This window comes from Thalia democratica, chromosome 5 (genome assembly GCF_965202585.1).
Source record: "Thalia democratica chromosome 5, ktThaDemo2.hap1.1, whole genome shotgun sequence".
NCBI classification, from domain to species: Eukaryota; Metazoa; Chordata; class Thaliacea; order Salpida; family Salpidae; genus Thalia; species Thalia democratica.
In genome coordinates, this window is record NC_139169.1 from 62,076,540 (window position 1) to 62,092,770 (window position 16,231).

Sequence of the window (16,231 nt, forward strand, 5' to 3'; positions counted from 1 at the left end):
ATGAACGTGTTAAAGAAGATCTCTATCCAGAAAGGTGACATCACAAAGTTGAAAGTAGACGCCATCGTCAACGCCGCCAACTCCTCATTGTTAGGAGGAGGGGGCGTGGACGGGTGCATCCACAGGGCGGCTGGGAAGGAACTGCTGAAAGAATGCAGGACGTTGGGAGGTTGCAGGACCGGCCAATCGAAAATCACCAAGGGCTACAAGCTTCCCGCCAAGCACGTCATCCACACTGTGGGGCCGAAAGGCGAGCATCCGCAGGAACTTTCTAGCTGTTACCGTACCACCCTGGACCTGATGAAGGAGAATAATCTCAAAACAGTCGCGTTCTGCTGCGTCTCGACGGGGATTTACGGGTACCCGAACGGCAAGGCGGCTAAAATGGCCTTCGAGACGATCTTTGAATGGTTGCAGCGCAACCCGGATGTTGTGGACCAGGTCATCTTCTGCTGTTTTCTGCCGCTCGACTTGCAGCTGTACACTGGTCTGATGGCAGAGTACAAAAAGAAGTTTAAAGATCTTTAAAATCTTTTTTAAGAGTTCAGAGAGCACCAAAAGATAAATAGCTGACTGGACAAGATTAAAATTAAAAATTCAGATTGTTAGAAATATTATGTTTTTAGTAGTAATAAATAATTGATATAATAGACTTTTTCAACTAGTAAATAAACTTTAGAAGAATTGAAAACATGTCGTTTATTAGTATAAATTTGTGAAATATATTATTTACTTGCTTTTACTAAGGGCTAACTTCTCAATTAAGTAAAGCAATTAATTTATCTTCAAAGGTAGTTTCTAAAGTCATAGGGGAGTAAAGGATTTTTTTTAGAATAACTAACATTGTTCCTTATTTGAATATTAAAAGACTTCCACAATATAATGCTTATTAACAAAATAAGATTAGACTAAGACAACTTAAGAACAATTGATTAAGACTTGTGGAAAACAAATATTTTTTAATTAAAAGGTCTATACTCTATTGTTTTCCTTATTTAAGGAACCTATTTATATCTCCAACTTAGAACAATTGTATCTCAAAATTTGATTCAAAACTTAAAAAACAGTAAAACACTTCCGTTAGCTTAATTTATGATGTTTAAGATGTAATCAGCTCTCTGAAAAAATGTTTTAATAGATACAGTGTGAGACAGGTCGAATATGTACGACGGGTCACTAAGAGTTAATTTTGTACGAGTGACAACTTTACAAGTGAGTAAAAAATATATAACAATAAAAATACTGACCACGGGTAAGGGTTAGGGATAATAGTGATAGAAAAATAAAAAAGTTAGCTTAAAAAAAAATTTGAGATCTAAAAAAAAAAAAATTACCCACTAAGGGTAAGATTTAGGGGTAACAAAATAGTAAAAAAAAATTAATAAAAAATAATTTCAACCCGTATATTTTTGACACCTACCCCCTCGTGATATATTAGTTTTAACTTAGCAGCCTTAATGTTTTTTGACTTCAAATTACCAAAACTTTTAGCAGCGATTTTATAAATGAAGCTTCCACAAATCGATATGTTATAAAATTTTTACATTTTCTAACTTAATTTGTCAGGACTAAAAACATTACTAAAGTGAAAAAATTGAAGAACTTACAACCGCTAGATTTACAAATTCCTAAATTGTGGCATCATAATGTTATTAGTGAAACCTCATTAGGGTTTTAGCTAATCTTTGTAAATAAAAATCGAATCACTATTTACTGTTTTTGAAAAAGTTTAAAACAATGAGCTATTTCAAGTTTGATGCTAACAGCTGTTCATAATCTAAATACTATTTTTAAGATTAATTGAAGTTTATTACTTACCTTTTTTATTGTGTTTTCAATTCAATGAACAACATTGGTAACAGTGTTAGTTATTATTGCTTAAATTCAAATTAATACTTTTCGTGCTAAACAAGTACTAAAAATTTGAAAAAAAAATTCTAAGTAAAAATTAAAAAATAACAAACGCTTAAGGGAGGTTTTAAAAAGTTTTGTTACAAGGCGTTAAGGTTTTATTTTAAAGAGTTGTGTTGCAATTATCAAAAAGTTTCTTTGAAGTTAAGCTTGTGATAATACCGATGTAAACTGAAATATGTCTAAGCTCAAAATTTAAAAAAAGTTTAAGGATATTTGGGAATAAGGCTTGATTTAATATTTCTAAAATGGAGAATTAAAAATTTCGAAAAAAATATAAGCCTTAAAATTCTTTTAAGACAAAATTATTTATAGCCTTGATTTTTATCAGGATACATCTTCAACGCAAATAAAAGTATTTCTACATAAGTAAAATTTTTAATCTTAAATTAATGGATTTAATAGATGTTTATGATACAGTCTTTCTATTTCTTAATGTTGTTTTACGTTGAAAAAAAAAAAACTAAAATTAAATTGTGTGTTGTACAAAAATTTAAACATAAATATAGAATACTTTAAACAACATACTTTTATTGAATAAAGTCAAAAAATATTTAATCAGCACTGTTTTTCTTATTGTTTTTGTTGTTAAAAATGTTTTTATTTTGTAGAATCTTACCTTTAAAACCTTTTTGACTTTTAGTCAAAGTAAGCAAAGTTTTAGCAAAGTTATGTTTGAGAAACCAGATAGTTTAAAGAGTTAAACATATACTTTTAAGATATTTCAAATTATAAAAAATAAAAAAGACATGAAGCATATATTGTTATCTAAATTTTTTACACACTTTTTTGAAACCAGTTTACCAGTTACATATAATAAAATAATAACAATGTAATAAATACATATGCAAAAACTGTATACCAGCATTTGAATAGGAGTAAAAACAACAATGGCATTAAAACCCCTAAAAAAACTTATCAAATTCGCACGGACAACGTATGGGGTTTTATTGTTTACTTTTAAGCTGTTTTAAAATTATGAGTATAATTGAAATAACAAAGGTCATAGAGCATTAGGTGAAAGTATTAAAGAGTCAGCTTTGCAAAAGCTATAAAAATAAATAAGATTAACTTCATGAGTTTTTACAACTGCCCTGAAAAGTTTAACTTCAACTAAAAGTCTAAGATACTAGGGCAAAATCATCTTTCCTGGTTGATTGCGTCTCATTTGTTTAACTTAAAACTTGCATTAGATTCAAACAATTATATTTAAGTTAACTATTATTTTCCGATTCAAATACCTTTTTGCTGTTGCATTTGATGACGTCACATTAAATTTCTCTTTCTAACGTCTATTTCCGCCGTTTGATGAAGTCACATTATCAAGACCAGAAACAATCACTAATTTCTAAGCCACGACATTACTACGTCCGATATTTTGGCTTGCAATTCTGATGTTAAAAAAGTAAAACTTAAAAGTTCACATTTGGTTGGTTATGATAAAGATATACAGAACTTTTATAATAAAGGGCTCAAATTAGAAGGCAGAAGTTAATTTTATAGTATGAAAGTAGTAGACAAGGTCAAGAAATTGAATTAGTTAAAAATATATTTTTAACCATATATGTAATAACAAAAGATACTTAATTGAAGAATTATTTAAAAAGTAGTTTATATGGTTTACAAATTTTGCAATTAAAAAAGTTTACCGAAAAAAAAGGATTCTAGAAGGTTTAAGAAAGTACACAATTAGAAATTAAGATTTACGTTTTTATTAAAACTTAATGAAAATTATTACAAAAATAGAAACAAATTTAAAGCTTTAATGTGCACACTAGCTAAAAAAATTCAAATGTCGTGAAAATAACATTTACAATTGTACTTTAACTTTTGTATCAGTTAAAAAGCAATCTCGATTAAGTTTACCAACTTTAAACAAATTATTAACAATTTATTTTTGAAAACTATAACAATAAAAAACTGTAAATTTTATAAAGAAAACCTCAAAAGTATTTTGCATAAAATCTTATTAACTTATAATGTGGACAGCTACTTCTTTTAAACAAAACAAATATAATGTATAAAAATTTAACTTAACAAAATAGTTTAAAATTTATACTAAACATAAAAACCGTTTAAAAAAATGAAGGAATTTATAAAAATTTAACGTTTCTAGATACATAATATTTTTAAAATACATTGTTAAATCAACTAATTATAAATCTTTTACTTTTTAATTTCAACTATTCTTCAAAATACTCAAATTATTTATATAATTTCTATCTCTAGACTTCAAATTTTTTTGGACAATTTTCAATATATTAAAAGTGACGATTATTAAGTTTTAATTCAAAATTATATTTAAATTTAATCAATTAATTTTTTTAATTTAAATAGACTTCGTCAATAACGAAAAATTTTTCTATATCCCTAGCATATCAACTAAGAACTTAGACAAATCGCAAAAAATATACAGAAAATGCATTTGGAAATTAAAAAAAAATTGTAATATATTAAAAATAACTAAAGCAATCAATTATTCGGTTGTAAAAATGTTAAATATAAAAATAAACATATTAACGTACAATCTGAGTTTTTTGAATTCTCGTAATTTCAGTTTAAATTATTCATTGTAAACTTAATAATGATATTTAGATGGAAGATATGGGTAGGTGTCAAACATGCATGAATGGACACTTTAACTTGAAAGGTCAATTTTGCACGAAGACACTATTACATAAAGGGTCACTTTTGCACAGAGACATTTATGCACTGTGCCAATTTTGCACGAGGGGTCACTTTTTTAAAGAATAAACTTTTGCACAGACTGAAACTTTTTTGTTTTAGTTTTTTTTTCCTTTTTTCTTCTACTTTTTATTTATTTTAATTTTTACTATCACTGTTACTGCTAACCCTCACCCTCGGTCTGTAACTTTTTTTTGTTTGTTTTTTGGTTTTTTCTTTATTCATTTTTTATATTATTTTGTTTTACATTTTTATTTATTAATAATTTATGCTTGGTTTATATATTTTTTATTTTTACTAACACTGTTACCCCTAACCCTTAGGCTTGGTAGGTATCTTTTTTTTTATTTATTTTTCTTACTACTAAATTTTTTCTTGTTTAAATTAATTTATTTTATATATATATATATATATTCATACTCCCGTGCAATATGTCCCTTCGTGCATGTTTGACCCGTTCCCGTTAAAATAACTTTTTATTACGTAAATTCAAATAATCGTAACAAGTATTTATATACGCTTTAGCTCACATAAAAAGACTTGCTTAATTAATTACAGTTAGACCAAAATGTCTTCGACCGGCTATTTTTTCAATGTCGAAGACCAAAATGTCTTTTTGGTTTGCTCAGCTTAGAAAAAAATGGAAGCGCTTCTTTTTGATATAACCACTCAAACAGGTAACTATTATTCATTATGTTAGTAAAAAAATATATTTATTTAATATTTTAAACATACATTATTTAACATTCTTTAAGCTTTAAACTATTTTAAATTTCTCGTCCAGTTTTTAGTTACAAATTTGGATAAAAAAAAAACAACAACTTCATACTAGTATCCATTTGGTAAGAATATTGTAAATATTACAAATAGATTTATACCTTGCTGTTTTATTTGATTTTATTTATAACAAACATAGTTTAAAATAAAGTGAACAAAACATATTACAGAGTTAGTTTTAAAAATTATGGGTTTAGCAACTTTGAGTAAGCAGATATTGATACTTTTAAGGAAAATTAATATTAAAATTAATAAAAGCAGTGAATCCCAAAATGAGTTTATGTGCATAGTATTTATTTTTAAAGCAAATCTCAATGAATAATTTATTTTGAACTAATATTTATAATCAAACTACAGCAAGTTTTGATAAAACAAGGTGGCCACTGTTTTAAAAAGTTATAACAGTTCAAAATTTCAGATTTTTTTTTAATATTAAAATTTTAGATTTTCCCGGTTATTTTTATCGAAATTTAAAATTTTGGTTGTTATAGTATTTCTGGTTAAATAGTCAACCTGATAAAAGAAAGTTTATTTCATTACAAGTGCCTACATTTTTTCATTTTGTGTCCCAATGTGTAAAGTTTTAGTACCACTGGCTTAAAGAAAACTTTTTTCAAAACTAGCTAGAAATTTGAAAAAAATCAAAACTTGCATGAGTCATTCTAAAATTTTAAAAAGTTTTGCAGAAAAAACTAACCTGAAGCTAAGTAAAATGAGCATATTAAAGTAAACAATATAAAAAAAATGTAACATGTTATTGTTGTTTTATTTTTATTTTCAATTGAATGTTATTAAACTATTTACAAGTATAATGCATTAGTGTTTTACAAAATAGGCATAAGCAGGGTTGCCACAGATCAAGCTGAGAAAAATTTTCTGACTTTTCTAACTTTTTCCTGACTTTTTATTAAAACTTTTCTGACTTATCTAAATAAAACTCTTAATTTCAACTTATTCTAAAATACATTATCAAACACTTGAAACTATATAAACTACTGGTTTAAGTTGGGTAGTTGTTCAATATGTTAATAGAAAAGTTTTGTTAAGTTTTTCCTGATTTTCCTGACCTTATGGCAACCCTGCAAAAGAAACCATTTACTGTTAACAAAAAAGGTGAGTTAACAAAAGTTATCAATAAATTAATACTTTTAATTAAGATAAATAAAAAATACTTTTGATACTTCTTGTCAATCATTCTTATGTTATAAAAAATATAAGCACAAATAGAGTATTTTTGTAAGAAATCATGGTACAAAAACTTTATTCAGTTATTTATTGTGCACAACATTTTAGAATTTAAGGAGCCTTCGCATTTATAAATATTTAAACTCTTTTCATAATTACCTAAACCTAAATGATAATTTTCAAAAAAAAAAATCTTTATTTATAACTGATTGATTCATTTTTCTACCTACACAAGGAATATATAAACTTTATATTAGAAGTTTTGGACCTCCTATGGCCTTAAAAATTTGTATTTTTTTATCTTTTTTGTGTTTTTAGTTTAAGTTCCTCAGTTTTTTGTCTAAGCCCAACAAATAATAAAAATAAAATTATAGTATAAGATTGCAGAAGTTAAGGGCATAAGGGGGGAGGGGGGGTAAAAACCTTTTTTGATTTTTGATCTTATTTTATATAGTTTTTACTAAGCTAAATAATAGGATCCTTATGGGAGGCGCAAACTAAAACGGCAAATAGCTAGAAATCACTAAAAATCTATCTTCTCCTACGTTTTTTGAGATAACTACCTCAAATTTTCAGGAAATGTTCCTTGCAGTATTTAGAAAATTCTGTCGCAACAAAATATTAAAAAATTAAAAATCTAAAAAAAATAAAAAAAATAAACTGTTTTTTATTTGTTTATTTTTTATATAATTTTTTTATTTTTAATTTTTTTAAAGATTCCTTCCGACAGAATTTTCTAAATATATCAAGGAACATTTCCTGAAAGTTTGAGGTAATTATCTCAAAAAACGTAGGAGAAAATAGATTTTTAGTGAAATAGTCTATTTTTGCAGTTTTAGTTTGCGCCTCCCATAAGGAAACTATTGTTGGCTCCGACTTTGACCTGCTATATCTCAAAAACTATTTTGAATTTACTAAATCTGTAAAAAACATTATTTAGCTTAGTAAAAACTATATAAAATAAGATCAAAAACCAAATATGGGTGTTTACCCCCCCTATGCCCTTAAGTTAAAAATTGTAAGCTTATAGTATAATCGACAAATACCTTAAAAATTCACAATTACCTCATTAAAAAAAACCACATTATAATCCAAAACAATTGTTCAGCACAGTTATATTTATGAGCAATTGTAGTAAAAACTTTGTTTTAAACTAAACTTATAAAATTTTTCAACTTTAACACTTTTAATAATAAATATATTTTTAGATGAGGGTTTCTTAAACTATATTTCATAATGCCTCTTTAATAAAAATAGAAAACGCTATGGCCCCTTACGACAAAATTTCTCAAAAAATACCTTCAAAAAAAACCTAAGACTTTTTTTGATCTTCACCATCAACTCCGAAATATCTAGTGTAAGTTCCAAATTATGGCCTCATGCAGGGTTGCCACAGATCAAGCTGAGAAAAATTTCCTGACTTTTTGTAATCAAATTCTTAACATAAACTTATTCTAAAACACATAATCAAACACTTGTAACTATATTAAGCTCTCAATCTTATATTTCCTCTTATCATTTAGTATAAAGTTTGTAACAAATAAATCTACTCTTATTTATTTTAAAAACTTCAGTTATTCTACAAATAAAAAAATAAGTAAACTTAACCTTGGCATATACCTCTCTTATAACTTATTTTACAAATTTAAGGGCATAGGGAAGTCTGACGTTTTTTTTATACTAAAAATAACATTTGATCTTATATGAAAGCTTGAAGTACAAACTACAAGACAGTTTTTATAGAATTTAAAAATCTTTTCTACTTTTGAGATATTGTAATTTTTATAAAAACTCTCCGCTTAAAACGTATGGACTACAAATTTTTTTGAGTCAATTTTCTTGGAAATTTAAAAAATCACTAAAAATCTATCTTTTCTTTCATTTTTTGAGCTAGAGACCTCAAACTTATAGGAAACGTTCCTTTTATAGTTTAAAAGACTTTGAATGTTGAAATTAAAAAAACAAAAAAAAATAGGTGGTTTTTTTATAATAAAAATTTCATTTTTTTAAATCAAAAAAAATCCTGCATTCAATCTTTTTTAAATTTATTAATACACTTTCTGTGACAACTTAAAGAAAATTGGTTAAAAAATGAAGGAGGAGATAGATTTCTAGTAAAATGATCTTTTTTTGCGTTTTTAGTTTACGTCTTCCATTAGGAACCTATTGAGGTCACCGACTTTAATTGCTCATATCTCAAAAATTACTTTGAATTATTTCAAGCGGTTAAAAATTTCTGGTAGCTCAGATAAAACTCTATAAAATAAGATCAACTTGGAAAAATCAAGGTGGACCCCCTATGCCCTTAAACAACTTTGAAAAAATTATAAAGGGGTCAAGTATACACATAAACTTGTTGTTACATAAAATACTAAACTTAGTGTCTGATTAAAAATATTTTAATTATTTACTTAAACAAAAAACAATTTGATTCAAAAATTATGCTAGATAAACTTTTGTGTATATATCACAATTTCACTATGTAAATGTCCTTGCCACAGATCATCAATACTAAAAAGCATAAAAAAGTTATTGCTCAAGTAGGGTAACTGTTCAATGGGTAGGAGTCAAATATCCCCGAGAGACACTTTTGCACAAATGGTCACTGCTGCACAAGGGGTCACTTTGGAACGGACTGATTCTTTTTTTTAATTGTTAATTAATCTTAAATTTATTTAGTTTTTAATTTTACTATCACGGTTACCACTAACCCTTATCCTGGGTCTATTTTTTTTTTCTTTTAATTAAATTATATATTATATATATATTTTTATGTTTATTAGTAATTTTATTATTTATTATTATTTTGTTATTTTCACTGTCAGTGTTACCCCTAACCCTACCCTAGGTAGATAACTGTTTTTTCTTTTCAGTTTATTTTTTAGTGTTTTTTATAATTTTTTTAAACTGTTGTGGAAAAATTACCCTTTGTGCAAAAGTATCCATTCGTGCACATTTGACCATTCCTCTGTTCAATATATTAATAGAAAAACTTTGCAGTTTTAAAAACGATATTTTACTCATTTTTAACAGATGAAGGCATTGGAAAGTTTGCAATTTTGTAAATTTCTAGAAAATTTTGCAATTTTAGCTTGAGTTTAGAGGATTGTTAATTTTTTTTTTACCATTTGAAGGCTTTTAAAATAAAAAATTTTGTAAGTTTTATTTAAAGAGACTAAATCTGACGTTTTTTCAAATATTGTCAAAGTTCCTGACTTTTTTCAAAAAACCCCATTTTTTCCTGACCTTGTGGTAACCCTGCTCAAGTACCCCCCTGTAGACTTTTACTACTCTTCCCCCCCCCCCCCCCCTTTGCATCTTATGGCCCCCTAAACTTCTGTAATAGTCTCGAAGGGAGTCATATGGCCCACTTTAGGAAACCCTGCTTCAGATTTTTTAACTTTTTAATAGGTAAATCTCATGTGTTTTATATATGACAAAAATTTAAGACCGAAAATTAAATACAATTTACTTACATCATTCAACACATTGAATTCATCAACTTTCTTTTCTTTATTTGTATCTGCAGGAAAATTCTTATTTAAATAATTGTAAATATATAGTATTATTTTTAAAAATGATGTACTAAAAAATAATATACTTTTATTTGTGTACTTTAAAAGTTTATAATATTTTTGTGTTTTACTCTTAATATTAAAATATGTATTTTTATTTAAATAGACTCTTTACATTACAGTAAATTGAGCAATACTTTTTAGTAAGACAAATAATTATATTGAGTTTTAAATTTAATAATTTATATTTTGTTTTTAAATATCATTAATGCTAAAATTTATTTGTTGTTAGTTTTTCTAAAACTAAATCACTATTTAACTAGAATTTATACTTTCGAATTGAAACAACAAAAAAAAGAAGATAAAATATGAAAAGTTTAATCAAATTTCCTTACAGATTTCAAATAATACTTGATAAAAAAAAATTGCAAAGGGAGTTTTAAGATTTACACTTTTTATAGGGAGTTTTAAGATTTACACTTTTTATGTGATCAAGCCTTAAAACTCCCTACCACACCGAAACTCGAGGTACAGAGAAAAACCAAAAAGCACCAGAGACACCCGAACAGTCAAAGGAGTTGCCAGAAACACAACATGCCAATGTGCAAGGATAACTCCCAAGTTGTTTTCTAGGCTCGGTCACGCAAATGAAAGGAGTTACATCATCCTTATCCTCAAGACACTCCTTTAGTTTGTCCTTTAGTTTCTCCTTTATCCTTTACTTTGAGACATGAGATGGAACTGATGGGGATACTCTGATCATTACTAGTTAAAATGATCTTCATGTTTTACTGTTGGTTTGAACAATGTGAATTCCATTACTAGGAAGTACCAACAGTTGCAACAACTGACTTTGGATGTTTGACTATATTTCAAATCATATGTCAAAAGAACTTTTTAATTAAACTTTTAGATAATGAATAGTAAAGATATATATATAACTTCTTGTTTGATCAATTATATAGTTTTTGAGTTGTTTTTATTACTCTATTTTAAAAAGAAGTATCTACTACATTTGGTGTAAATTTGTACAGCTTTTGCTTTATTTATTTTACTTGATTTACTTTTGATTGTTTGATTTAAAAGAATGAAAAAACTAATTACCAAGCTAAAAATATATGTTATTAATTTTTAACCAAAATATTTTCAAACAAATAAGTATGTAAAAATTTACAACATTTTTTTACAGTAGAAAAATTATTTTAAGGTTCAACAAAATTCATTATAATTTTTTTTTAGGTAAAACTGTTAATTATATACATATTGAAAAAAATATTAACCTGATATTATATTATCAATTATTGAAAAGCAATGATATGGAATTTGAATACACTTGATTATTAATATTACATCTATGTTCAGTTTTAATTCAAACACTAAATTATATTTTTTTCTAATTTATGTCACGGTTGCCAAAAAACCTTGAATCCTAGAAAAACTTAGAGTTTGACAATTTAGGTTAAATAAAGTTGAAAAAACCTGGAATTTTAAACAACATTTACATGTTAAGTAGTAAAATTTTGATTTGATAAAAAAAAAAACTATCATTAAGGTAAAACAACTTTGTGATCATCAAAAAATTTTTAAACACAATTTAAGAAGCTTTTTGATGTTGTTATACTATTTAACACTGTTTTTTACATTAATCTTAGTAAAAAATAAAAATAGATCCTTAAATGTTTAATTTTCAAAACCTGGAGAGAATTTTCCAAAAACACTTGGCAACCGTGTTATGTTTACAGGGGTTTTAATTGTCTGCCAACACAGTGGACCACAATCAGCTATGAACTAAAATGTTTTCAACAAACATCCCTATACTTTTTCTCAAAATGATATCTCAATATAAAGTTTTTTCAACTTGATGTAACAGCAATTAACCATGTGTTTGTTACATGCTATTTGTCAAATAAAATTTAAATTAAACTGACTAATACATATATTTCTAAATCAAAACTGTTCAACTTTCAAGTATCTACAAAGGATTATACACTATTAAATTTCAGAAACCCATACAAATGTAACCTAAAAGGTCAATTAAAAACATTGTAAAAATAACTTTTGGATAGCATAATAGAATGTAACAAAAAAGTGTTGATATGTTTTTATTAAAAGCATAATAACTTAAGCTCTAACAGGATTTTTTATCTTGTTTATAGCAATTTCTTGATAAACTAGGGCTTAGCTTGTTACAAACTTTTTCATCTTTTTCTAGTTAAAGGTCTACTGGGTACAGGTAACATTTAAAGCTCTAACTTTTGGAGTGTAAACATTATTTTGAAAACTGTATACAGTTTTTTTTTTCAGTGTATGTAAGTATTTTTGCTTTGAAAAATAAGTGATGTACATATATGTTGAACTATCTTATTTTTGTCCAGCTAGCAACATGTAATGAAACCTCCATGTTGGGAAAAACATGCGAGTTGTAGATATTTTTTAATTTGTTGTCTTTTTTCTACTTGTTTTTCATTTCACAAAAAATATTATTTTCAAACTTTGTAAATGTTTTTTTGTTTGAAACATTTTTAATTTTCACCTAATGCTAAGCTGTTAAGTTTTGCATACAAAGCAAGCTAATTATTGTAAATAGGTTTAATTTTTTATTGTTATGCAACTTTTACTATAGTGAGAACTATAGACACTTTTGTCCGGCTAGAAACATGTCATAATACCTCCATGTTAGAAAAAACATGCTGAGTTGTAAATATTTCTTAATTTATTGTTTACTTTCGCGCTTTTTGTGTCACAAATTAAAAATTTCAAACTATGTAAATAATTTTTGCTTAAAAATTTAATTATTTTTGGAATGCTGCTAGTAGTAAGCTAAAAGCAAGCTAAATATTGTAAATAATTTTTATCTTTAATATTGTTAATCTTTTTCAATTGTAAACGCTTTTGCATTTTTGTCTGTCAAATTATTTTATATTTATAAGTTAATGACTATTAGTTCAACTTTGTTAGTGAAAAATGAACAACTACGTTTATTATAAACAAATAAAAATACATAGTTACATTTTGAATAAAAAGTCTTAAAAGTTAACTTTTGTAAGTTAAATTTATAGTTAATGTAAATTATTTAGCTACTACATACCATACCTCTGCATACTACTTCAAACAAAAAATACAAACTTTAAAAGCTACAGAAACTTTAAGCCATAAAAAATAACTTGTAATTCATTTGAACATGTTTTGTTATTTTTGTAAATACTAATTGTAAATTTTTATTGTCAGTGATTTTAATTTGTTGTCCTTTCGTTATTATTTGGTGTAAATAATCGTTACTGTTGTAATACTGAACATCACAATATTTTCTATTAAATCAAAAAGTTAAGGCAAAGTTTGTACAACTTAATAAATATACAAACATGGAGCTAAAATAAAATCATGACAAAAACTTATTTTCATCCGATTAAGTTTTTTATGTAAATAAATGTTATGTGGTGTTTTATTTGTTTGTGTAAAGTTTGTTTGTGCTTATTTTCTTTAAATGTATATATTGTATAGTATAATTTTTAATTTACTTGTCTTGTTTTCACTAAATGTTTAAATAGAACATTGTTGCTAGACAAATCTTCCTAGATATAATTTTTAATAATAAAAATAGTTTTAGACTCTTTAATTGATAATTAAAAGTCAAGAAGCCATTAAGTGGCTTGAAAAAAGGAAAAAACAAAGCAGGATGAGAAACTATGTGAGTTTGTGATTGTTTTCATATTAAAAAAAAAATCAACAATTTTTTTTTAAATTGTATTTAGTATTTTCAGGAGATAAAAATTTTGTTAGCACCATTAAGCTTCAAACATATTAAATATTTTTTTAAGTGTTTAAAGTTTATATTATTGAATTCTAATTGAATTATAATATTATTAGTTCAAATTATACATTTTTCTTCGATTTTTTTAGGCCAATTTAGCAAAAAGTTTCAGATAGAAATTTATGCAGATATTTTTTTGCTATATTTCTGAGACTGTTGAAAGCTATACTAAAATTATAACATTTTTCTCCTAATTTTTAAAGAACAAAACTAAATTTTATATACAACGTTTCTTGTATTGAAAAAAAAAAATCTTCGATATTAGTTAAAATAAAAAACTGAAACAAAAAATTTTTACTGAAATTAAAACATTATACCATACAGTAGTTAGTTATAAAATTAAAGTTGCAAAAATTTGAGAATTGTTGTTTTAAAACTGTAAGATAAGATAAAGTTATATGCTTATTCATACAAAACCAATTTATTTTTCTAACTTTGTACCATTATATATCTGAGAAAGTTTTTAAAAAGTTTAAAAGTAACTGCTCGCTAATAAAAATGTTTATGTTTGAGATTAAACAGTAAAAAAGTGCATAACCCCCATAAGGCCTCAAATTTGTACTCAGAATGCTTTTTTTTACTAAGACATGTGTTTTTATAAAGTTTTATTTTTATTATGTCTTATAAACATACAAAATTAAAATTCTTTATAACTAAAAAGCAATATTTAAACTTGAATTCAATATTTCAAGGACAAGAAACAGAAAAAAACAGCTTAATTCATCAATCAAACCAACGCTTAAAAGAAAGCTGTCAGAAAACCACAAACGACCAAAGGACTGACTGAAATGTGCCAAGAAAAGGTAAATTGTTGCAGTTTAAGGTCTTAGAGGGGTCTAAAATATTTTAAAGAAAAATATTTTTTTGATTATTTAATAGCTCAAATTACATACTTTTCTAGGAATAAGTTTTTTGTTAACTTATGAGATACGGTTAATTTTGTAAAAGGTTGAAGATAGTAACTTATAGAATTTTTTGCTACTTTTTCTAGACTTTTGAAAAGTGTAATAAAACCATGGTCTTCTCTTAATTTTTAAATCAATTAATCTAACTATTTAAAAAACTATTTTTGCATTGTTTGAGAAACTTGTGCTGTGGTGGTTAGAAATAAAAAAGGTTTTATGAAAAAAGTAGTAAAAAAGAATTACTTAAATTAAAACATTATATTTAGATATAAAATTTAGTTTTGACTAAGAAAGTTGGAGAATGATTGCTTAAAAACTGTAGGACAAAATAAACTATATATTTAAAAAAAATCAATTAAACTTTCCAACTTTGTACCCTTATATTTAAGAAATTATTATTTTAAGTTTAGCTATTTTAGTTTAAAAAAATTAAAAAGTAACTGATAGCTAACTAAAAGTGTTTGAGATTGTATTTGAAAAGAGCATCACCCGCATAAGGCATTATATCAGTACTCAGAATGCTTTTATACTAAGATATGTGTTTTTGATTTTTATTAGTTTTATTTTGATACTATGTTTGGTAAATGTAATCTATTGAAATTGTTATAAAAGTTTGCTTGCTGTAATTTTATTTAAAAAGTAATTTAACTTTGTAGTATGAAATGTAAAAAAACTTTTTTGCTTATTCATAGCTATTTTTACCAAATTAATGTTTAATTACAGCTTTTTCAAGGTGTTTACTAATTTTTTGTTTAATAATATTTAAATGATTTTAAGCTGTAGTGCCAAATTAACTTGTTTGTTTTTATAGAACTTCGTGTGAACCCACACAACAATTGGAAGCATGAAAACAACAACAACAACCATAGATGAACCCAAATAAAAATTAATTTTGAATAAAGTCAAAACTGTACTTTTTTCTGTTTTTTCTGTTTTGTTGTTTTTTATTTAAATACTAAAGTCTAAACTGGACCGAACCATTTGTATTTAAACTTTATAATTACATAATTTTAAGAGCATAAGTACTAGAATAAAAAGATTGTAGAAAATACAAAATTAATTCAAATTAGAAAGCTCTATTTGTACAATGAGTCAAGAAAAAAAGAGCAAAATTAGGTTGTTTATCAAATTAAGGGCATAGGGGAGTCGACATTGGTATTACAAGTTGATCTTATTTTATAAAGTTTATTCTGATATATCAAACCTTTTTAACAGTTTAATTAAATTCAAAGTAATTTTCAAGATAAGCAATCAAAGTAGGTTTCTAATGAAAGGTGCAAACTTAAAACGCAAAAGAACACTATTTCACCAAAAGTATCTAAATCCTCCTTCATTATTGACCAATTTTCATTAAATTTTTACAGTATGTACATTACTAATATTAAAATTGATTTAATGCAGGATTTTTTAAGGAATGTTTCTTAAAGTTTGAGGTCTCTAGC

The 16,231-nt window shown here is 25.6% G+C and overlaps 1 protein-coding gene across 1 annotated transcript; it reads left to right on the forward strand.

The window, feature by feature from the left end:
- LOC145836713 (ADP-ribose glycohydrolase MACROD2-like) lies at positions 1–528 on the forward strand. Its single transcript, XM_082944494.1, has one exon. The coding sequence runs from the start codon at positions 1–3 to the stop codon at positions 526–528; it is 528 nt and encodes a 175-aa protein (XP_082800620.1).
- Positions 529–16,231: the final 15,703 nt, after the last annotated feature.

Coding starts and splice junctions, on each gene's coding strand:
- LOC145836713 (XM_082944494.1), top strand. CDS start 1: ATGAACGTGTTAAAGAAGATCTCTATCCAGAAAGGTGACATCACAAAG.